Source organism: Leuresthes tenuis, unplaced genomic scaffold (genome assembly GCF_036924035.1).
Source record: "Leuresthes tenuis unplaced genomic scaffold, fLeuTen1.0.hap1 SCAF_7, whole genome shotgun sequence".
NCBI classification, from domain to species: domain Eukaryota; kingdom Metazoa; phylum Chordata; class Actinopteri; order Atheriniformes; family Atherinopsidae; genus Leuresthes; species Leuresthes tenuis.
The window spans coordinates 2,493,770-2,518,156 of record NW_027325361.1 but is presented as its reverse complement, the minus strand read 5'-3'; the positions used below and the strand labels follow the sequence as shown (position 1 = coordinate 2,518,156).

Genomic DNA, 24,387 nt, shown 5'->3' with positions numbered 1-24,387 from the left:
GTAAAACCATCTAGTTATTTGAGACTGGATCAGCATGTAGTTATCTCTACACTGCTAATAGATACAGGCCTGTTGTATCCCTTGAGGATATGGAGATGATTATCTACACTTTTGCTTCATCTTATCTCTTTAATGCAATTCCTTTTTCCCTTACCTGAGCAGTTCATCTCTCCACTGCCTATAAATGGTCCAGAATGCAGCTGCAAGGCTGCTGACAAAGACTTCCAGGAGGTTCCATATCCTGTAACCCCAATCTTGATTTATTTACATTGGCTCCTGATCAGGTTCCAGTTTAAAATCTTTGTTCTAACTTTCAGAGCTTTGCCTAACCAGGCAAATTTCTATTTGTTAGACTTACCGAGGCTCTACAACAGCAATAGGACCCCGAGGTCCTCTGATCAGGGATTGTTGGTCGTCACTAGATGTCGGGGGATTCCCTCCCGTTGGACACATGTAGTCATACTAATCAAAGCAGTACACAGGGTATAGTACTCACAGATGTAGTAGTATTCGTGTCCTGGCCTGAACTCAAAGCCCAGGCTGAAGGGTGTGAACAGCTGGAACTTCTCAGAGAACTTGAGCGGTCCGTTGGGGCTCTGCGGCCGGTTACACTCCCAGCGTTTGAAGCCCTTCCTGTGGTGGTCGCAGGTCGTGTACCCGTCGTAGTTCACCATGTACAAAATGTAGTGCTCCATGCGCTCAGCCGACTCCGCCCCCTCGTAGTGAGGACAGTAGATGTCCAGGTAGTCGTTGATGGCTACCTCCACCGTATAGTCACCCCGGAAGAACCTGAGGGGGATAAACAACATAGTTTCCAGTTTTGTCTCAAAGAAACATCTCGTGCGCTTTTTTCCAGCATGTAAATAAGTCAAAACATGCAGTAAAGAGTGGTAACATTTGATAAAGCCAGTCTTTGAAGCCAGATATCAGTGAAACGGGACTCTATTCATCTGAATCAGCTTTATTGTATTTTACATTACAAAGTTTTTGAGTTGTGCCAATTTAATTTATGATCCATTTGTGAACAGTTGTTGATATTTAGAAGAACAACTGTCATTTGTTCTGTCAAAGTAAATGTCTAAATAATGGATGTACGCTGTGGCATCAAGGGAAACAATGCTGATAGTTATCAGACTCAACTGAGGAAAAACAACGATACCCTAATTTCCCCCTCATTTCCTTGGTCTTTGCTGTGTCTTTATGCCATCTTGAAGCTTTTTTAGTGTTCCGTCTCTGGTTTAGTTTGGGAAACATACGATCCGGGCAGAAAATTAGTGGAAAACAACAATAAAACCAGATGAATGAAGGAATCTTAAGGTCAATTTATACATCTGAGTCAGACCCTTAAAGCAGGACCGCCGTATCGGTCAGTCCGCAGTTACACCGCCACAACATGCTAACCGCTAGTTAGCTACAAAAACAGGATTATGGTTTGCTAGAAAGAGCTTAACCTCTTCAACCCCAGAGCCCCTGGTACCAAAGTCTGGTTGGTGTTGGTTTTGGAGGAAGAAAAATACTGTAAGGAGCAACTGCACCGAGTGGGTGAAAATCTGGATTACGCAGCTAACCTCAACAGCCAATCAGAACGATGGATCTGATGCTGAATCAGACAAAAGACGAGAGGCAAACCTTCCCAACCTGTTGGTCATTTGACTTTTTCTTGATATCAGGGTCGTACTTTTCAAAACATAATTAAATGTATGCTATAAACTATTTAACATATATATTTTTCTTCAACTAAACCAATGAATCTGCTGATTGTATTCGTGATATTTCTGCTAACGATGCCTCGAAGATTGAAACCAACTCCTTTTAAAATGTGGGATGTTACACCCATCTGACCCAGCTCTTCAAATGTTCTGTATTCAGGGTTTCTGCAGCTTTGCCAAGATGAATTTACATCTCTAGATCTTTTCACACCACACAGTTTAATACCGTAGCAGCAGGGGAGATGATACCAACTAATGCTCATTGCTATTTAATCATATTTTCAGTGCCTCTGAGCTGGGTATGGAGATAATTGCAGGTGTCGTACAACCTCGAATTAATGCCAACTGGATGAGATAATTGGCAGAAAATAGATGGATTAACTGCAGTTCAGTCAACAGTCACAATTCTGCTTTAAGTTTAGAAGGTTTAAAATCTTCCAATAGCAAAATAACTGAAATATTTCACGACTAACGTCACAGAACTAACCCACTACAAGTTTTTCTTGGAATATTGACAGTAAAGAAAATAAAGTAAAGCCAAATAAAGAGTTTTTCAGTTACTATATTTCATGCCTGCATGTTCGCTGTTTCCAGGCATGTTGCTCAGCACCCGAGACTCTAAACTCAACACATGGAAACCATCGATCACTGCCTGTCTTTGTGTGCGTTTCCCCCCGAACCCCCTGAGGCTTTAATTAATCAAAGCTAACTGTTTATCAGAGCGCGGTGGTGTTTACAGGAGGGAGATGTGACTCACAGCTGGACCCACTTCCTGCCTGCTGCCGCCCCTCAGAGCTGCTCAAACCGCCTGCTCACGTGACGTCACGCTGGATGTAAGACGATGGAAACGACCACGAACTATTACGGATCGATACTGAGCGAACAAATGAAATGTAAACAAATCTAGAATTTGATATAGCGACACACCGAAGAGGCAAAGAAAGACGGAAAAGTACAAATCGCTCTGGAAGATTCTCCAACCAGCAGGTTAAAATAAGCTTGGACCTGAGTAAATCAAATCCAAATCGAATCTATGCTCACAAAAGCACATTTTAGGTACATTTTAGGTTTAGGTACATTTTCTTAGATACAATGAAAACTTAAATCTGTTATTTTATTACATGTTTCAAACTTTATATAAAAGAAAAGTTTATAGAATCGACAGCAACAGCTTCTGGAGCTTCTCCAACCAGCAGGTTACCTGCTGACAGGTGAGGGTGTCAGGATTGGGTATAAAAGCAGCTTCCACCAAAGGTTCAGCCTCTCCAACAAGGATGGGTCGTGGCTCACCGCTTTGGGCCAAACTCCATCAGAGAATCATCAATAAGTTCAGGAAATATTCCTCAGAGTCAGACTGGAAAGAACTTTGGTCTTTCAGCATCTACAGAGCAGGATATTGGGAACAGATTCAGGGGAAATCTCAGTGTGGAAAGGCCAAGGACAGAAAGCCCTGTTGGATGAGCTCGGAGCCCTCAGGCAGCACTGCAGGAGAAACCGTCAGGCCACCATGATCCATACAGCCACATGGGCTCAGGAGGAGCTGGGAAAAGCATTTCCACTCAACACAGTCCACGGCTGCATCCAGAAATGTGAGCTGAAGCTGCATCACACCAGGAGGAAGCCATATATCAGCTCTGAGCAGAACCACGGCCCAGTTCTCTGGACTCCAGCTCATCTCAGAGGGACAGAAAGACAGTGGACACGTGTTCTGTGGGCAGATGAGTCCACGTTTCAGCTGCTTCTGGGAAAAACTGCTGAGAAAGAGCATCCAGGCTGTTCTCAGAGGAAGGTTTAAAGCCAGCGTCTGTGATGGTCTGTGGCTGCATCAGAGTCCATGGCATGGAGGGCTATCAACACCACCATCATAGGAACAAATCTCCATGTGAAGACGCCATCAAAAGCCCACAAAAATGGCCATAAACTGGTATTTATGAAGCAAAATGTGTGAAGAATGTGCACAGACATGATTTCACAGCAACCCTGGTGGCGTTGGAAAGAATTTAAACTGAGGTCGATGAGCATGGGAGTGATTTTTAAATTGTGTTTGCTTCTCATTGTTAATTTCTCATGATCATACCCTTATTTAATTGCGGGCGCTATAAATGACTGCAGCGATGAGCTGTGGCAGACCCTGCTAATGAGGCTTTAAAAACGGAATAAGTGGTGAGACGTCATTATCATTTTCTGGCACAGCATTGCCTCATATTGGCTTCCAGAAGCTGTTTTATTATCTGTACCTCCATCCTGATCACCTCTTTTTAATTCAGCAGTTTTTGTTTTGCTTGCGATTTAAATTTCAGGATTATTGACCTTCAAGCTTGTTAGAATTGAACAAAATCTATTCTAAACTGTGTTTCCACCCATGTTTGAAGCTGTTTTTCCATAAATTGCTGCTCCCATTTCCTCTTTTCCTGGTAATATATGAAGAAATCGGAGGTGGCTCAGGACTTTTGCACAGAACTGAAACACAATCAATGTTTTCATCGAGCCCGACACCGGAGTGTTTCTCCTGTGGACTGAGCAGGACTTCGCTCATCAGTCATAACTGTGACAACACAGTGTGTGGCGACGAGATGTTGAACTGTTCAACTCCAGAGAGACGGAGACAGAAACTAATGAGGCCTATGTTGAAGAAACACGAACACACACGGCTGGTGTCAACAGCCCGTCCATCTGGGAGCGACTGGAAGAGGAAGCAAGTGTTCCCCCAGCAGCATGTTGGTCCCTGCTGAGAGCTGCACATTCATTACTGTGACCTCAAACAACGTCTTCACCATGAAATGTGATGATTTGTGTGCTAAAGTTTAGCTTTTCGTAAGCACAGACTCAGAGTACGTTACCTGCTTTATAAGTATCCTGCAGTTTGCCGCTGATTTGGATGCAAATGTGCAAGAAAGACACTTTGGACGACTTATTATAAAACAGAAAACATGCTCATCATGACTGGATTCCATCGTGGTTAAAAGAATGAAAGCACAGCAGCTAACTACCTGCTCTGGATGGGACATTTACGCCTCATTTCCACATCACTACGTGTTCATTTGTGAGTAAATAGTGAACGAAATTGTGTTTTTCTGGACTAGTTGACCACTCAAAGCCACATTCACCCACTATTTATATTTATATTCACTACTATTATATATATAGCCTGTTGGACTGAAGAGAAGCTTCGTTGGTTTCCTTAGCGAGGCCACTTTTTCTTTATTTGGTTCTGTATGAATTGGACCAATTTGATTGGATTAGTTGACTGTATCTGACTGTATCTTTTATCAATGTCGTACAGATTTAAACAACATATTTGTGATCTATCTGAAATGTTAACTGAATTAAGTTTGTCGTGGACTGATTAGCTGCTCCGATTTATGTTCAACTCCATGGAAACTCATCATCAGCTGAGTTGTTGCTAAGCTACAGAAACAACAGCCCAACCCACTGATGGAGACCCCTGAAGGTTTCTACCACACCTTCCTCTCGGCTACACTATCTATAAAATATCCAACAACAGCACATCTTCAGTGATAATGAATACTGAAGCAATAAAATGTCCCTTTTGGGTATTAACAAAACATTATTGAATTGGATTAAAGTGTAGATCATCTGCAGTTATTCTCAGCTGACAATTTGAGTTGTTCTTCTGTTGGAGATGTTTCTTTAACTTACATCATGTTCGTTTGCTCGTATTTTCTTTAGCTGCAGATCATTGAGCTCTCAAGACCTTCAGTTGGTTAAAGCCTGAGTCACAAAAAAACTGCCGTTTTGTTTTCTCTCAGTAATTTAATGCGTTTTTTATCAATGTCGCACAGATTTAAACAACATATTTGTGATCTATCTGAAATGTTAACTGAATTAAGTTTGTCGTGGACTCATTAGCTGCTCCGATTTATGTTCAACTCCATGGAAACTCATTTTGTTTCTGTAAATGGAGACAGTTTGTCGATGTTCCAGCGTTTACAGAGAGCTGGTTACCGAACGTCTACAGTGCATTTATTTAAAGAATACAAGAACATCAGAGCAGGCAGATACGAGTATTAATCTGTCCATTCAAATGCAGGCAGTTATGTATTAAATCTACATTTTACAGACCGCCGCAGAGCTAACGAAACTGCAGCAGGAATGTGAAGAAATCTTTGAGTTCAACACTAAAACTTCCAAGTTTTGACGATTCATCGTCGCAGCTGCTCTTTCACGCTGTTGCTGTAATTTACATAATTTAATTTACGGTGCCCAGATGCAACAATTGATCTCACGAAACAAAGTAATCAAACTTCGTGTCACTGTGAATATTCATGTCGTTCCAGGGTTGTCCAATCAACTCAGCTAATTTAGAAAATGAGGTTTGAACTGACCGATTTGGTTTCTTATGGTCCGTCCTGATTGACTGAGGCATGCTGGTTAATCACAGCTCGTTTTAAATTCAGGCTATAATTCAATAATAAAAAGAAAATGTGATTCACTTCTTTGAAAAGGGAAGGGGACTGTTCTCAAATTAAAAAACAATTAAATCCGACTGATTTATTGGATTTAGACACAGAAAGATTAAGGTGAATCATAACTAATAATTAATGATTTCTGGGTGGACGTCCAGTCAGACTGACTCTCTTTAAAGGCACAATAAAATTAAATACTCTCCTGAAATAGAGGGGGGAAAAAATGGAAATAAAAAAAATGTCAAGAAGTTACAGGATGCCGAAAGCCAAGAGGAAGAAACAGGTTTTTAGGGGGGATTTAGAGAAAGAATGACAACAAGTTTTAAAACCTTGACACAGACTAAAGATATTTTTTATGAAAGCTCATCATCAACTGCATGAAATAGCTTTTTTATGGCACAAATGGGGCCCTTATAACCACTGCATCCACTCCACGAGCATGAACTCCAACACTGATTATTCCCATCTGACCTGAACGCAGCATCAGCTTCGTCCTGATTAAGTTTGGGGTTGGTGGATGAGAGCAGCCGGAGCATCACGGAGGAAATATTCTGCAGAATGAAAACGATCTTGATGATGAGAGAGGACAGAGAGATGCGTCTCTCCTCCGCCTCGCCCTCTTTGTCTTTTCTAACACCATTAGCAAAGTGCATGCTAACTCAGTTAGCTGAAGGATCGGGTGACGCTAACAGCTCAGAGAGCAGGCGATGCGTTCACTGAACTCTGTCCCCTCGGCTCTCACATCATCACTCATCACTCTAATGGACGGAGGCTCTCTGTCCGTCCCAGCTGGGTTACCGGGGTCAGCACCTCCATCAACATTAGCATCCTCTTTAGAGGTCCAAAGATTGCTTGATTAATTGATTGAGAGAAAAGTAAGAAAATTAAGTTCCAAACCAGGACTAAAACACTCAAAACTACTTCGCCAGACTGGGACCGAAATGGCACAAATTACAAGTTCAAACCAATTGAGAAATTAGGAAAAAGAGGGTCTGATTAGGACTAAATATCAAGACATACTGGGCAAAAGATTGAAAGGGTCAAGATTAAAAGATCCAAATAGAGTGGGCCAAAGCAAGGCTAAATTACTAGAAAATACTGGTGCAAACTAGTAATAAAATGTCAGTAAATATTAGAGCAGATAAAACTCAAGAAACCAATCTAAAACGACAGAAAATAAAACTCCAAAACAGAAATTAAACATCAAATTTACTGCATCTAAAAAGGGTTAAAACACATGAAAGTACTGCAGAAAACCAGGACTGAGACTGCAGGAAGAACTAGTCCAAACCAGGACTAAAATACTAGATAATGCTAGTAATACACCAGGGAATTCTTTATCAAACCAGGACTAAAACTTAAAAAACTACTGGGCCAACCTAGGACTGAAATGTCAGGACATACAAGTCAAAATCCACACTAAGACGTTCAAATTCTGACTAAAATGTCAAGAGATACTGGGCCAAAGCCCCAATTAAAATATGAAGAGATATTGGAGCAGAGCAGGTCTGAAAAAGCACTCAATAATAATCCTTAACAGGAAAAAAAAGGACCAGGACCAACCAACCAGGACTGAAATGCCATAAAATTCCAGCTCAAAGTAGCACTGAAACATCAAGAAATTCAAAGTGCTAGAAATGTTTGACCCAACCAGGAACGAAATAACTGGAAATACTAATCCAAATCAGGATTATATTACTGGAGCAAACCTGAACCGGAACTGCAGGAGTAATTACTCCAACAAAAAACACAAGGAAATATAAATATTGTCCTTGAACTGGGATGAAAACAAGAGAAATCTCCATTAAAGCAGGATTAAAACAAGGAAATACTCCTGTCCTCCGACCCATGTGCCAATAACACTGAACGCATGACAGCTTCTGTAAACAGGGATTATGATTAGAAACGGACGCTTCCTTCCATCGTTTCTTTTTGCCCTGTATGGGTTATAATCGTGGACTCAGCAGAACCTTAACTCAACGATTTTCCACATCTGAGGATCTTATTCCTCCCTTCTTTCCTTTTCTCTGCTTCATCTTTGCTTTGCTGAGATTTGAGTATTCTTTAGTTTTTTCCTCTCTTTCATCAGTGAAAATATATTTAATTTCCATCTTCTCCCGTCACATCAGAGCTGCCAGCAGGCCTCTGTGATTTACTGTTTAATCTGCGAAGGTCAGGTGGGTTAGAGGCAGGTCTGCTGTGGACGGGGACGGGTCGAGGTCATTCGTCATAGTTCCTGTCAGAGTGGCGGTACCAGAGATTCTCCATACTGAGCAGAGGTGACCTGCTGACAGATTAATGTTCTGATCTGCTCAGACAGAATCAAAGCGCTGTTAATGTGAACCGCGGGAAGAAGAAGAAGAACCAGGCTTATTCCCCTCAGGTGGTCTGAACTGAGTGGGTGGGTTCAGACAGGGACAACAGGCAGATATTACGTGTTTTTAATCATCTTTGTTTACACTTTGTTTCATTAAACAACTTCAGATTACTGCTACAATACAATTAATTCCTGTGGCTGTGTGTTGTGAAAGCTGAGCCTTAATCACTCGCTAAATATGTGTTACATTCTTTATTTTTTTTAATTGGCTCTATATGAATTAATTGGATTATGATTACAATGAATTGAATTCCAATTGGCTTGAATTGGACTATATTACTTAAGTGCCTTGAGATAACAATTGTTGTAATCTGGCGCTATATAAATAAAATTTAATTGAATTGAAATATTGACAATGCTGGACCAGAAAAAACAAAAAAGAAAATGTTCAGCTGAAGTAGTTATCATATAAATTGATTAACAAAGCTAAATTTCTCACCAAATTCTAGATAAAAAATTAAAAACAAACCGGATTATTATCACACAAGTCTTCTAAAGAACTCCATCCTGATGTGATCATATAGGTGGGCTCCTTTTCTACAAAATTAAACGATTGTTTCAAGAGTTGGACTAATTTCGAATTGAATTAATCTGATTCAATTGGATTGTGATTGTATTACAATCAATTGAACTATAATGGGCTTGAATTGCTGTGATCTGGCGCTTTATAAATAAAACAGTGCATTTCACACAGACAAGTGTTAATTTCGCCTTTTATTTAGCCATTGAGTGACTGAAAAAAGGTGAAAAACGTGGAAAAGAATTGAGCACATTTCATCGTAAAGTGTTTATGAAATTTTTCGAAAAATGAGAAAACCCGGCAGTCTTCGGAGTCCCATAGCTCAGGCGAACCATGGGTTACGGGCCTTTTCGAACTTTTTCGGAGTGCATCGGTATTTTCCGTATCTTTTGTGGCGGCTACATATTCTCAGTTTTTTTGTTTTACAACTTTTCCACCTGATGTTTCTTTGGTAAAATCGTGCATCTCCACATTTTGACACCAAAATATTCACAATTTTTTTTGTTTTTAACAACTTTCATACTTAGTTCCCCTTTACACACACAGTGTGTGCCTCAAAACATAGGATTCTTTTTGTCTTATTTCATTCTATGTGATTATCGTTGCAAAAGGCCTTGTAGGTTTTAATAAATTACTCCAGATTGCAGCCACCACCCATACTCTGTATTTGCTCTTCAAATCTGCAGGTGAAGGGTCTCTGACCTGTCCATAAAAACTATAAAATACACAGTAGATTAATAAAAAATACATCTTTGTGTCCAGCGTATGATTCTGCTGCTCACTGTTAAAAAATCTTTTTGATACAACTTATAGTTTTCACACAATGACTGTTTGTTTCAGCTCCAAGGCGGGAATCACCATAGCAACCAGTGCGAAATATTCTATCCATAGGCCCTATAATATAATGTTTATAATATGTATAATCTCACACAGAACTTGTAAAAAATAACTTGTCAGGAAGTTTCAGGATTTTTAAAGCTGTAACTCAACTGGCACCCTTCAGAATTTCTTCAGAAATGTTCTGCTTTTGGCTGAAAATTGTCGTTCTCATTGAACCAACCTGCAATAAAACAATTAAGTGTCCAAACCAATGACTAAACCAGTTCGTAATTGTGCACCATACTAAGGAAAAACAGCAGAAAACACAAGTCTGAATCAGGATTACGTAGGCCAAAACATGAGATTTCCAAACCAAGACTACAAAATGTCAGGAAGGGAAAAATAAATGTAAAAAACCTCAAAATCTAATTAATTGAAAGAGGATAAATATGAAGAAAAATACCTGGAAGTTCTGCAGCAATCATTACACCAAAAGAAGTCCAAAACGTAAAAAGCTAGAACAAAATAACTTCTTATTTACACTGGAAAATACTGCTTCATTCAAGACTAAAATCAGACCAAACCAGGATTAAAACCACCAAAAAAATATAGAGAGTTGAGCTTTAACTTTACAACGGTTTACTTATTGTGTTTTCTTTAAAATACCTCAATCTTTTTCTTGAATGGTGACACAAATGTATGACATCATGCAAACATGCTATAGAAGTTATTGAATTAAAGCTAATGATGGAGCAGGATTTTCCCACAGCAGCAGCAGCAGAGCAGCTTTATTATTTCTGTCCCACAGTCACATGATAGATGCCCTCTGGAGATACTGTGCAGTCCATTGTGCTACTGCGTGTTAATGTAATACGACTCTGTCCTGACAGGCTCAGCTACAATACCCACAGTGTTTCATACGAAAAGCTACAAGCTGCAAGACAAAACTATCTGATTTGCTGTCGAACACCTGATCCACCAGCTGAACAAACACACTCACACAGTTTTTGGTGTTCGTGAGGAAAAACCTCGACGCCAAAGATTCAAACAAACTGGTCTGAAAGAAGAATAAAAAGTACAATTTAATTCAGACCAACTCCATCCTTTTGCAGCTGATTTGATCCTCACAGAACTGAGAGTTGGACAGAGAATAAAATATCAGATATAAATAAAAAAATAAATAAAGTTGAGACTAAATACTGGATCTAGTGAGGGATAAATTGTGGGTAGAAAACACCAGGATAAGGATAAAGACTCAGAACAAACAGAACAGAGTAAATCAATCATAATCATTAATATTATTGCTAAACATCTAACAATAGAAACTTTTCGACGTAAAGTATTCATCTTATAACCCAACTACATCAAAGTTAGATATGTTTGGCTCTAATCCTCCTTGGAGTTCATAAGGCTGCCAAATGTTAAAGAATATTCCACATCAAGATAGCTGTGCGAGTTCGATAAATTCTTTATCTGCTTTTCTTTGTTTGTGTGTTTGTTTTTCTTCTGCTTGTCTGCTTTCAGGTGCTCCCGGTGGTGCTAAAGCTGGATTCCCCACAGAGGCCGTGGATTGTCGTTTGTTTTGTTTTTACAGGTGTAGCAGCTGGTTTTTCTTTCTATTTTTGTTCTGTTTCTTCTACTTTCCCCGTCCCCCAGTCTGGTTCGGCACTATTACATGTTAAATATTGTAACAAAAATAAATAAATAAATAAGCAGTTGATGGGCATCAAGGGGAGCTTTACATTAAAAAATTCTTTATCTTCTTTCAGAGGTTTCTAACTCAACAAAGACGCGTTGGCTATCCAGCAATGCTAACGTGATCCCGTCAGGATTGTTATTGCAGATGTTTATAACAAACACGCCACCGTACAATACATCTGTATCCACTGGAAGTTTATCAAAAACAATCACAAGAACATAGCAGCACAGCTCATTCACTCCGGTAAGAACGTCCATCTTACTCAAAGTCATCGTTCACATTGTCAAAATCTGATAAATATCCTGCCATGTTGCACAAAACTATCAGCAGCAAACTCTGTGTGAAGTTAGCCGACTGTCACAGAGCACGGAGTGAATAAGCTGTGCTGCAGGGGGGCGTGTGGATGAAGTGGTCCCAGTAGAGTGCCTGTGTAGAAATCCCTCCGTTAGCTCTCCTATAGCTGCAAGTAGCCACATAACAGCAGCTATGAGCTAACAGAGCTATAGCACACGTTCATTCATTCATTCTTCTTAAAGTATCGGTGAAATAAAGACAGATAATGCCTTATTTAGAGGCTGCATCGTCTAAGCCCTGATCTCTCCCGTTATATGGATCTCCAGTTATCTAAATATCTTCCGAAGGACGCCGACTTTCGCCAAACTGTTCTTGGTGAGCAGATGAACGTATTTCAAGCCAGAAATAAGGTCCAGGTTAAAAATACCGGAGTTCCCCTTTAAGATCACATCCGACCTGTCAAAAGATTAAAATGACTGTTTCCTGGATGTCCACTGCAGCTGTTACTGATTTTATTTCCTCCTCAAAGTTAGCTTCCATTTAGATCTACCACTAGCCACATAGCTATAGCGCCACCCTCTGGTTAAACTATACAGGCTTGTTGAATCACTTCAAACTACTCAATGGAAACGTCTCTCAAAAGCTTTAAAAAAAAGATCACTTTGGATTCGCTTTGCCAGTGAAAGAAGACACGGCTTATGTTGAGCTCCACAAAAACGTTTATTAAGGGGTTGGAAGAGTTTGGCAGATGGCGTTTATCCGCCTGCTTTTATGTGACTCTCTCATATAACGTTTTCAACAGTCCTATCACTTTTCTACTTCCTACTTGCAAGTTAAAAGTACATGATTAGGGTTTCAAAGGCACATTTTATGGCTCATACTCATAGGTCACAATTCCTGTCACAAGACGCTGACCTAAACAAAACAGCTTGAAACGTTGAACATGACCATGTTTTCCACATGTGGACAAATGTTCATATTACACGGTTTCAAGCTCACACAAATATCTTCTGATTTAACCTCTTCCTGCGGCAGCTGTTTCACCACAACATTTGTCAAACTAATAATTGTGAGAGGAGCCTTTGTGCAACACGGACTCCAGCCCTGGTTCACAGAAGGGGGCGCTCCACGTTTGTTATGGAGTCACGAACTTCCCAAATGAAACAAAGAAAAGTTGTTTGCTCCCGACTGTAGCGTGCTACAGAAATAACATTTATAAAAAGTATGAAGTGTCGTGTTGCAGTAGCGCTGCTGCACTGACAGGAGCTGTTTGCAGTAACGCTGCAGCCGTGTGGTGCTTACAGATTCCTGAGTGCTGTAATATTCAGAAAATGTCGGATCGTGTTAACAGAACATGCAGCAGCGGCTGCAGCCACATGTTCACTGTAACACGACTCCGGCCTCTTTGCTGAAGCTACCACGGCGGCCCATGATAAACCAGGCGTGTGCACGTGCGTGTGCGTGGTGGGCTCTGTAACACTGATCTGTTGTTGGACAAAGACTCCAACTCAACTTTATGAAAACAGCCTCAAACTGAGTCCGGAACAACATGTAAATCAGGCAGAGATGAAACTGATATCCAGCTCTGACGAGGGCCAGCGGATTACCCAGAATGCCTCAGTGCCAGGGATGAGGTTAAGGTTAAAGTTAGACATGTCAAACTCACAAGGAAGGGGGTACGGGGGCTTTTTCAGACTGGAAAAACTGGAAAACCCCTTTAAACAAAAATGCCGCCCATATTGTTGACCCTGCCCTCCCCCAACTGCCCCCCCACCCTCAGTCAGAGACAATGTAAACAATACAAGGCTGCTGCTGCTTTGTGTTTTCTGATCTGAGAGGTGAGGCCTGTCAGATACTAACACACACACATAAGGACCCCCCCATCTACTTTGTCATGTGGGTCAGGTGGCCCCTGTTGGCCCCGGGACCTCGCCTGGCCCACTATTATCTTTAGTCCTGTCAATCAGGCTTTTTTAGTGGAGCAATGCAGAGTGAGGAGGAGGAGGATGGGGGAGGAAGGGCTGTTTACATTAAAACAGGTTAAAAAAAAGTCATGTTTCACTGCTGAATCTGTAAAAGTGTGAAAGTCAGTGGTCGCCATCTCTGGGTCCTGCAGAGTTTTACTCAGGGGGAGGAGTTGGAAATATGTTGGACTGATGGTCAGTGGATGTTTCTCCATTCTTCAGGTCATTTTTTAAACTCAGCCCTGGACAAATAAGAGGAAAATAACTCAAATATCCTGAGGAAATATCACAGAATCAGGCCCTTGTGACAACTTAAAGACCCGAGATTTCAAGCTGTTGACATAATGGACAAGAACATCCCGGAAAGGTTTTCGAATGCGAGTCCCTCCTCAGGCCTCCCTCCACTCCTCTCTGCTGGTCTCCGGAGGATTTCTCAGCTATCAGAGCTCACAGAGGAGGACAAGGAGGTTTTTCCTGCCAGCTGGCAGCCTCTTTATCACTTCTATTAACTCCGGCCTGACGTTGGCTTAGTGCCGGCGCGGCCGGCTGCCGTTACACTTCACACTTGCGCTGTAGAAAATCCAGGAATTACAAACCTGCTCCTCTGAAATCAGCTTACAGACACCAACAGTTTAGACTCATTTCATAGTTTGTAGGATACATGAGACGGAGGAAATGTGACCCCGTCCCTCGGTCACCCCCCCGTCCTCACACCAGTAAATTCCACAGGGAGCTTAAACGTGTCACCGCCCTGCGTAATAATGAGTGGATTATTCAGGGGGTTTCTGTTTATTTCCATTGGTGTTGGAACACGGACTGAATTAGATCGAGGTGGAAAGCTGCAGGTACACCTGTGGAAGTGATTCAGCATTTAGAAATTAATTAAATCACAGTCTGAGCAATGAATGCCTCCATAAACGGGCTCGATGCCACCAGAGAAGGGGTCCACTTCTACGTTAGATTACATGGAATCAGAACCGACTTTTTCAGAGCTGCATGAACACAGAAATCTGATTTTCTTCAGCAATAAGCTCCCAGATCGGATATATTTTCATGTTTGATATGTGGCTTTTTAACATGAGTCATAAACATGACATAAACTCTTTTCTCACACAACATAAAAAGGTACGTGGTGCTCATGCTGTTGTGTCCGAATGGAAGATCTGAACAACGAGGCTGATCACGTGAACGGAGCCTCACTAAGTAGGTTTTGGTTCACTGGGATAAATAAACACATTAAATTACCAATGAAGAAAATCCTCAGTGATCTGTTGAATCAGCTGCTTAATAATGTACATTTTTCTCTTTTAAAAGGGAACTCCGGCGTCCTTCGGAAGATATTTAGATAACTGGAGATCCATATAACGGAGTGAACGGGGCTTAGACGATGCAGCCTCTAAATAAGGCATTATCTGTCTTTATTTCACCAATACTTTAAGAAGAATGAATGAATGAACGTGTGCTATAGCTCTGTTAGCTCATAGCTGCTGTGTTGTTGTTATTGGCGGCTATCGGGGGGCTTATAGAGGCTTTCAACACACTCGTCTCCTGGGATGATCCGATAGCCGCCAATAACAACAGGCCAGATAATGCCTTATCTTTATTTACTCCGGTAAGAACGTCCATCTTACTCAAAGTCGTCGTTCACGTTGTCAAAATCTGATAAATATCCTGCCATGTTGCACAAAACTATCAGCAGCAAACTCTGTGTGAAGTTAGCCGACTGTCACAGAGCACGGAGTGAATAAACTGTGCTGCAGGGGGGCGTGTGGATGAAGTGGTCCCAGTAGAGTGCCTGTGTAGAAATCCCTCCGTTAGCTCTCCTATAGCTGCAAGTAGCCACATAACAGCAGCTATGAGCTAACAGAGCTATAGCACACGTTCATTCATTCATTCTTCTTAAAGTATTGGTGAAATAAAGACAGATAATGCCTTATTTAGAGGCTGCATCCTCTAAGCCCCGTTCACTCCGTTATATGGATCTCCAGTTATCTAAATATCTTCCAAAGGACGCAGACTTTCACCAAACTGTTCTCTGTGAGTAGATGAACGTATTTCATGCCAGAAATAAGGTTTAAAAATACCAGAGTTCCCCTCTAAATAGAAGTATTTCTTGTCCGATAACTCGATTAATCGACAGAATACTCGATCACCTAATTAACGGTTAGCTGCAGCGAGCCGTAGAAACTAACAACGAACCCGTTCTGTCCGAGCAGAACCAGAAACCAGCTCGATCGAGTCCGCCTGTTTGTTGATGGGAGACCGATTCTTACTCGTTTAAAATTTGAGTCAATTTCTGCTTCTTTTTATGGTAAATCGTCCTCTCGAATAAGATTTGTTCCAATAAAAACACAATTTTCGCCCTTTTTTACGATGATATTCTCACATTAAAGTTTAACAGCTGATAAATCCTCACCGATTAGCTGATAGAAGTGATAAGAAACCAGAGGACTTTAGACATTGCTGTATAATGTGATGCTTCCATCTCTGACTGAATAGGTAAATCGGAATTAAAACGACCGTCATCGACTCAGAATCTTTGATTTTGACTCCAGCTGGTTGCTTTTAATGTCTTCCGCCACCTCCGGGTTCGTCCCGCTGACCTTTCCTCTACTTCTTCCTCTTCTTCTTGGCTTCCTGCAGCTGCTCCTCGGAGCTAAAGCTGCTGTAATCTCAGTGATGTGATGCGAGCGAGCGATCTACAGACGGCGGGAAGGAAAACACGAGGATGAGGAGCAGAATGAGGAGAATTTCCATAGTTCTGACCTTTCTTAAACACCCCTGAAAAGCAGAAGCCTGAATGACTGTCTGATATCAAAGGATGGAATAAGTTTTCAAGTGTTCGTCCATTTCTGTTTAGTATCCCTGTGCGAGAGCAAAAATTTGATTAAGTCAAAAATAATTCAATATATCGCCCAGTCCTCACCCACAAATGATTTCCATAATGGGGACTTTGGCTTGTTGTCCTCTGGAGGAAGTTGAGCCCCCACGAGTCCCAGTGTGACTGTGTAAATAGATTTACTGGCGCACACAAACACAGCTTTCCTCCCGTCTCCTGGGCAGTCGCAGGATTATTACCGATTCAGGACCGTCACACTCTGAAGGTCCAGCCGGAGGAGGCCGTTATCACTCGTCTTCCTCCTCAGTGGTTTACATGCCTGTGTAAACACGCTGCTGGTCGGGAGGTCTGAGCTCTGAGTTTCCACAAAGAGCTGCAGCAGCACCCAAAGAATGGTTTCCAAAAGCCACCTGGAAACGGTCCAACTGCACAGGTTCTGTGCAAAAGTCTTGGTCCATCCATCATTTCTTTACATATTTCAAGGAGAACAGGAAATATAAATGTAAATCCGGTATAAAGAGAAGCTGAGCTCCTTTATTCTCCAACACAGCCTGAACCCTCTGAGACGAGCTTTCTGTCATTTCTTTAAGGAGTCTTCAGGAATAGTTCTCCAGGCTTCTTGAAGGACATCCCAAAGCTCTTCTTTGGATGTGGGCTGCCTTTTGTTCCGTTCTCTGTCAGATGATCCCACACTGCTTCAATAATGTTGAGGTCCGGGCTCTGGGGAGGATTCATCCCTCCATAAGACCTGTTGCCACTGATTTTCAGTCCACTTCTTGTGTCATTTGGCACAGCTCAGCCTTTTCTCCCTGTTTCCCTTCCTTAAGAACGGCTTCTTGACAGCCACCCTTCCATGGAGACCATTTCTGATGAGGCTTGGGCCAACAGTAGATGGATCAGCTGAAGGTCCAGATGCATCTCTCAGGTCCTGTCAGGTCACAGCTGGATTTTTTCCTCTTTCTTAAGGACATCACTTTCAGATCCTGTTCATCTGCTGTAGATAGTTTTTTAGGCCTGACACTTCTTCTTTTGTCCTCCACTTGTCCAGTTTCCTCAAATGTTTTAAGGACACACTGCACACCATGCTGAGATATGCCAAGTTTTCAGCTAATAGCTCTTTGGGAATCACCTTGTTGCTGCAGAAATCCTATTTTCTGTCTGTCAAACTGTGTTTTCTTTGCTGTTTTTCATAGATGCAGCTAAAGAAATGGGAACAAATGATGGGTCTTTGTGACAGGCTGCTGGTAACAAAGTGCCTAAAGATCCAGTTTAAAATGGCTTCTTTGCTAAGTTGTCTGTTATGTGTCGACACAACACTGGTTCATCCCTTGAGTTAGGAGCCTTTTTTCTGCCTGAATACTTCATAGCTCAGAGTTAAGTGGCTTAATGAAGAAAATGCTCAGGTACAAGGACTGAAAATGAGTGAAAAAGCAGAAAATGTCCAAAGAAAAACTCTGAAAGACCTTCAGAAAGCTGCAGAACTGTTGATCAGGACACTTTAAAGATTAGAATAAAGTCTGGCTGCTTGGACGGAAACAGACTTTTAGCTTTTGTAGTATTTATTCAGAACCTTTATTGTTTACTTTATCCAGGAGTCTCAGCTTTAACGAGGAGCTCATTAATTAAAATCACTGCAATGAGACTTTACATTGGAGGGAAAATACAAGCATGTCGTCTGATGTAAACACACTTTCCGAGGTGGTGCCGGGTCACCGCTGCAACTTCTGAGCTTTAATGGGTCGTAACGAGGCGCCGTGGCTGAGATAAAACCGGTTTGTCCTCTCCTCTTCAGCAGCCTTGAACGCATCGCTGTAATGATGCAGCGTGGCCGACTCTCTCTTTCTCTCTGGGTGAAATACAGCAGCTCGTTAGCACTTCAAAGCTCGTCAGGTGGTGGGAGAAAGGTGGGGGGGGGGTTAGGTTAAACTGCTGTACCAGAGGGGAGTCAGCGGGGGAGGGGGGGAGAACAAACAGGGATGTCGGTGACCTTCAACAAGTTTGTTTGTCGTTGGCTCATCAGAGAGAAAACTGAATTCTGCTGCAGGGTTTTTATCATTTTTTAACTCTAATGATTAGTTTTTCTTTCAAAATTCACATCTTTTTTCTCTCTTCTTCCATTTATTCACCGTCATAGTTTGTTTCTTCACTTCATCCCAGCATTTCTCATGTTTTTGGGGCTTTACTCCTTTCATTTTCCCTTCTTGCTTTGTTGGCATTTTCTTTCCTCACTTTGTTCCTTCTTCCTCCGCCAACAAAGTTTCGTTGTTTGTCCTTTTTTTAGCAGGCAAAAAGTTTCTAAAATCCAACTTATAACTGTTAAACCCTTCGTTTGGATCCAGAAATGTTCTTTTTTCTTTTACTGAGCGTTGGTGGAGAAAGTTAAGATCATTACCAGCTCATTTAGGGTAATTTTCAATGGTATCCAGCTATGATGCCTATAATCCATCCGCCCTGCTTAAAATTAAATAATTAAAGCAAACGACTGCAGCAGGATCTCCTTGGATCCACTTGGGTTTTAATGTGCAAAGTTAAATGGACCCGGACTGTAAAATGTGGCTTTAAACCTCTAATATGAGCCCAAACATTAACCTGATGCCAACAAACTCAACACTAAACATCCGAACATTCAGTGATAAATAACCACAATAAAACCAGCTGATGTTTGTCCTTTTTTTAGCAGGCAAAAAGTTTTTAAAATCAAGGGTCCAACTTATAACTGTTAAACCCTTCGTTTGGATCCAGAAATGTTCTTTTTTCCTTTTACTGAGTGTTGGTGGAGAAAGTTAAGATCATTACCAGTTCATTTATGGTAATTTTCAATGGTATCCAGCTATGATGCCTATAATCCATCCGCCCTGCTTGAAATTAAATATCACTGATGTGATACGACTTCACTCTTCACCAATCGTAATTAGCTATGAATTAATAAAATCATGATTTTAAAAACGCATCTGACAAAATCCCCATTTAAGTATCTTAACGACAACGTCTGTGCAACGAATCCCGCTAACGTTATGCAACCCATACACCTCACAACCCCTGACAACCTCTCAAATCTAAAGAGATTTTTAAGTCAAGTCGAGTTTTAAGTCACAAATGAAAGATTCAACAAACACTCCAGATCTTACTGGAGCATGCGCAGAACGCTCGATCCGATCCGCTGTCGTCTACGTGCACATTCAGTGCACGTTCAGATCGAGTTATCTCGGGGTCTTAATTCGATCCGATCCGTTTTTAGTCAGATTAAGGCGTCTCCATGAGCTGAATAACTCAGTCCACAGGGAAATGGAGATGCCTTCAGGGTTCACAAAAAAATCCGACAGACTGATTACAACCAGACATTCACAGAATGGTCAAATTATCGTATATTTGGCCTATTTTGGGGATTATTGATCGTACACGGGGCAAAAGTATCGTACAAATACGATAACTGAAGACCAGAAATAGCGAGTTATCTCGGGGTCTTCAGTCGATCCGATCCCATTTCTTGTCAGATTAAGGTGTCTCCATGAGCTGAATAACTCAGTTTTATTGTAATTTCAGTGCAATCAGTTGGTTTCCTCAGCTCGGCTACTTTCTTTGAATTAGCTCTGTGTGAATTGGAATAATTTCGATTCTAATGAATTGGATTTCATTGAATCATAGTTAGCTATAAAGCGTCTACATGCACGTTCAGATCGAGTTATCTCGGGGTCTTAATTCGATCCGATCCGTTTTTAGTCAGATTAAGGCGTCTCCATGAGCTGAATAACTCAGTCCACAGGGAAATGGAGATGCCTTCAGGGTTCACAAAAAAATCCGACAGACTGATTACAACCAGACATTCACAGAATGGTCAAATTATCGTATATTTGGCCTATTTTGGGGATTATTGATCGTACACGGGGCAAAAGTATCGTACAAATACGATAACTGAAGACCAGAAATAGCGAGTTATCTCGGGGTCTTCAGTCGATCCGATCCCATTTCTTGTCAGATTAAGGTGTCTCCATGAGCTGAATAACTCAGTTTTATTGTAATTTCAGTGCAATCAGTTGGTTTCCTCAGCTCGGCTACTTTCTTTGAATTAGCTCTGTGTGAATTGGAATAATTTCGATTCTAATGAATTGGATTTCATTGAATCATAGTTAGCTATAAAGCGTCTACATGCACGTTCAGATCGAGTTATCTCGGGGTCTTAATTCGATCCGATCCGTTTTTAGTCAGATTAAGGCGTCTCCATGAGCTGAATAACTCAGTCTTGTTGTAATTTAGCCATTAATCCGATCCGATGGCGCTCAGGTCCATGGACGGCTTCATCTGTGAGTCTTGAGTTCACAAACAAAACATTTATTCAGGTCACAGGTAAAGTTTGGCAGCGCTGGACTCGGAGGAACTCTCACAGGAAATCCGTCAGCCCGAGCCCCGAAATCCGGAAATACTTATTTAATCTTCTTCACATTGATCTCACAGAGGTTGTACTGATTGGGCAGTTATTAGTGACATAAGCAGGCCAACCATGTGATTTAGGCGTGTATCCACTGTACCACACCTGTCTGACACGATGGAGACGCTTCATCCGACCCAGTTATTCAGTCCAGTTCTTAAAGTCCAAGATAGGAACACAGAAAAATACAGAATATGAATACATAATGTCCAATAAGTGGCCATAAAAGCTACGATTTGGGCGTTATTTCGATACATTTGGGTCCCTGAGGTCCCATTCTCTCCACTTTCCCTCTAAAGACATTGATGAAATGGATGAGAAAGTAAATAAGTTCTTCCTCCACACAGACCAGCACCTCACCTTAAACTTTAGTTTCCATCCCCTCTTTCCTTTACGTCCCCTTTCCCTTCTTTCTCCCCTTCCTTTGTTTGTTTCTTCTTCTTCTGTCCCTCTGTTTGTTTTTGTTCACTCGGCCACATCAACAGCGATTGGCTCCTGGCTGTCGTCGCCACGGGAACAACGAACAGTGATGTGCAGTGAGCTGATGAGGAGGATGAGATGAGGAGGAAGATGACAGCGGGAAGTTAAGCTAAAGAGGGAAGGAGGAGGACGAGAGGACGAAGAGCGATGGGTTTGGTTGCAGGTTCGTTTGATTGGCAGGCAGGTTCGGCCAATTGAGACGAACTAACGGAGCGGGACGCGGTCACCGGAGCAACCAAGAGTGGAACTATCAGAGCTGTCAATCACAAAGTGTGTGTGTGTGTGTGTGGACAGATTTTATCAACACTGTAAAGGACATTTTGTATGGTCCTCACTTTGGGACAAATGTTAAAAAAAAGCTTGAGGATTCAAGTTGGAATTAGTTTGAAGTTTCACAAGACAACAGTGTGTGTGTGTGTGTGCACGTGCACGTGCACGTTGAACTCTGTCAGGACTGCCTTTTGGAGCATGGCCTCCTCTCCCACAATGCACCTCTCGGCTCAGTATCAGCTCTCACCTGTCAGTCACTTGTCTGTTAAAACTGACACAGTGTTCTTCCATCTTTGTGAGGACCCTCGTTAACATAAAAAAAATTCCAACCCTTCACTGTGACCGAAAATCTGAAACTTTAAACCAAGTCTGGACCTCCAAAGTAAGGAAGCAGACACCCTCTCTGCCTTTAAGATCAGGCTGAAACTTTCCTTTCTGATAAAGCTTATAGTTAGGGATGAAACATCCCATAGTTCTGCTGCTATAGGCCCAGGCTGCAGGTTTCCTTGTGGTTCCCAGAGTTTCTAAAAGCAGAATGGGAGGCAGAGCCTTCAGTTATCAGGCCCCTAAAAGCAGAATGGGAGGCAGAGCCTTCAGTTATCAGGCCCCTAAAAGCAGAATGGGAGGCAGAGCCTTCAGTTATCAGGCCCCTAAAAGCAGAATGGGAGGCAGAGCCTTCAGTTATCAGGCCCCTAAAAGCAGAATGGGAGGCAGAGCCTTCAGTTATCAGGCCCCTAAAAGCAGAATGGGAGGCAGAGCCTTCAGTTATCAGGCCCCTAAAAGCAGAATGGGAGGCAGAGCCTTCAGTTATCAGGCCCCTAAAAGCAGAATGGGAGGCAGAGCCTTCAGTTATCAGGCCCCTAAAAGCAGAATGGGAGGCAGAGCCTTCAGTTATCAGGCCCCTAAAAGCAGAATGGGAGGCAGAGCCTTCAGTTATCAGGCCCCTAAAAGCAGAATGGGAGGCAGAGCCTTCCGTTATCAGGCCCCTAAAAGCAGAATGGGAGGCAGAGCCTTCAGTTATCAGGCCCCTAAAAGCAGAATGGGAGGCAGAGCCTTCAGTTATCAGGCCCCTAAAAGCAGAATGGGAGGCAGAGCCTTCAGTTATCAGGCCCCTCTCTGTGGAACCAGCTGCCAGTTTGGCTTCAGGAAGCAGACACCCTCTCTACCTTTAAGATCAGGCTGAAACTTTCCTTTCTGATAAAGCTTATAGTTAGGGATGGCTCAGGTGAGCCTGAAACATCCCATAGTTCTGCTGCTATAGGCCCAGCCTGCTGGGGGAGCTCCCATGATGCACCTCTCCTCCCTCTGACATCATTGCTGTCATTAACTTGTGTTTCTCTCTCTCAGCAGGTGTCTCTGGCCTGGTGTTACGCTGCTTGTTGTCCCCTCTTTCCTGTCCTCTCAGCCCCAGCTGGTCCAGGCAGATGGACCCTTCCTGGTTCTGGTTCTGATGGAGGTTTCTTCCTGTTTAAAGGGAGTTTTTTCTCTCCACAGTCGCCTCGTGCAGCTCAGGATCAGAGAGAAGTTTAACGCTTGGCTACTTCCTTTTAATTGGCTCTGAATTAATTGGATTAGATTACAGTGACCTGGATTTATACTTTATAAAATATAAATTATATAAATGAACTGAATTAAACAGAATTTAAACAATTAAAAGAGATTTTCCTCATGTTTGTCCACCACAGTTATTGTTTTTTTTCCCTGTTAAACTGCTTTTATCGACTCATTCTGAAGCCACTTATTCATTTAGTTTTGCCTGGTTACTGAATGGAAACCCAGCTATAGATACCAACGTATTCTCATCCCTTCAGAACATTTATTCCACCAGTCACGGTGGTCTAAATGTTATCTTCCCTCAAACCCATCTTGATAAAAATAAAGAAGCTCCGCCAGCAGATGTAAAAACCTAGAAGTCTTTGCTCTGAGCTGTGGAGGCACTAAACCTCCCAGAAAGTCAGCTGCTGGTGTTTTGCCTCATTCTGGACAAACTAAAGAAGAATAAAGCTTTTGAAATTCGTGGCTCCTTCACTTTCGGAAGCCTTTCAAATCTGAAAACTGTGTCCTGCTTTGTTTACAGCAGCAGGATGAAGGCAGCTGAGGGAATGACATAATCATTTCTTATCCCTCTTGGGATGCCAGCTCTGTGGATCTTAACCTTTGAGCTCATGTGGTCCGATATGTGCTCTGAATGTCATTATCTTGGAGAGAGGAGTGAACTTGAGGCTCGTTGAGCAGCTCATCCATCTTTTTATCGCAGATAAAACAGCAAAGTCGGGGGCTTTTCAGCTGAAAAACAGCTGAAAAACCTGTTTAATCGGAGAAGGAGAAGCAACACAGGAGCAGATTACTGCAAACTGGGGCTCTGAGGTGTGGAAACATCGAATCCGATGCAGCAACGCGGCTCATAAACATTGGGACAGGTTCATGTTTCCCCACTGTGAAGCATCCTCTCTTCTTTTAGAAGAAACATCTGGAACCATTATTCTGAATGTTTTCAGGTGGTAAAAACTGCAGGGACTGCAGGCAGGTCGGTCTCTGCTGCTGGAACAGATGCACGACGTGG

At 42.1% G+C, this 24,387-nt stretch overlaps 1 protein-coding gene across 1 annotated transcript in view; it reads right to left on the bottom strand.

The window, feature by feature from the left end:
- LOC140311505 (ephrin-A2) overlaps window positions 1–24,387 on the bottom strand; it is a 120,457-nt gene that overhangs the window by 13,061 nt on the left and 83,009 nt on the right. The window contains exon 2 of the mRNA XM_072388892.1: window positions 497–789. Within this exon, the coding sequence (XP_072244993.1) occupies window positions 497–789 (293 nt within the window). The remainder of the gene's footprint in view (window positions 1–496; window positions 790–24,387) is intronic.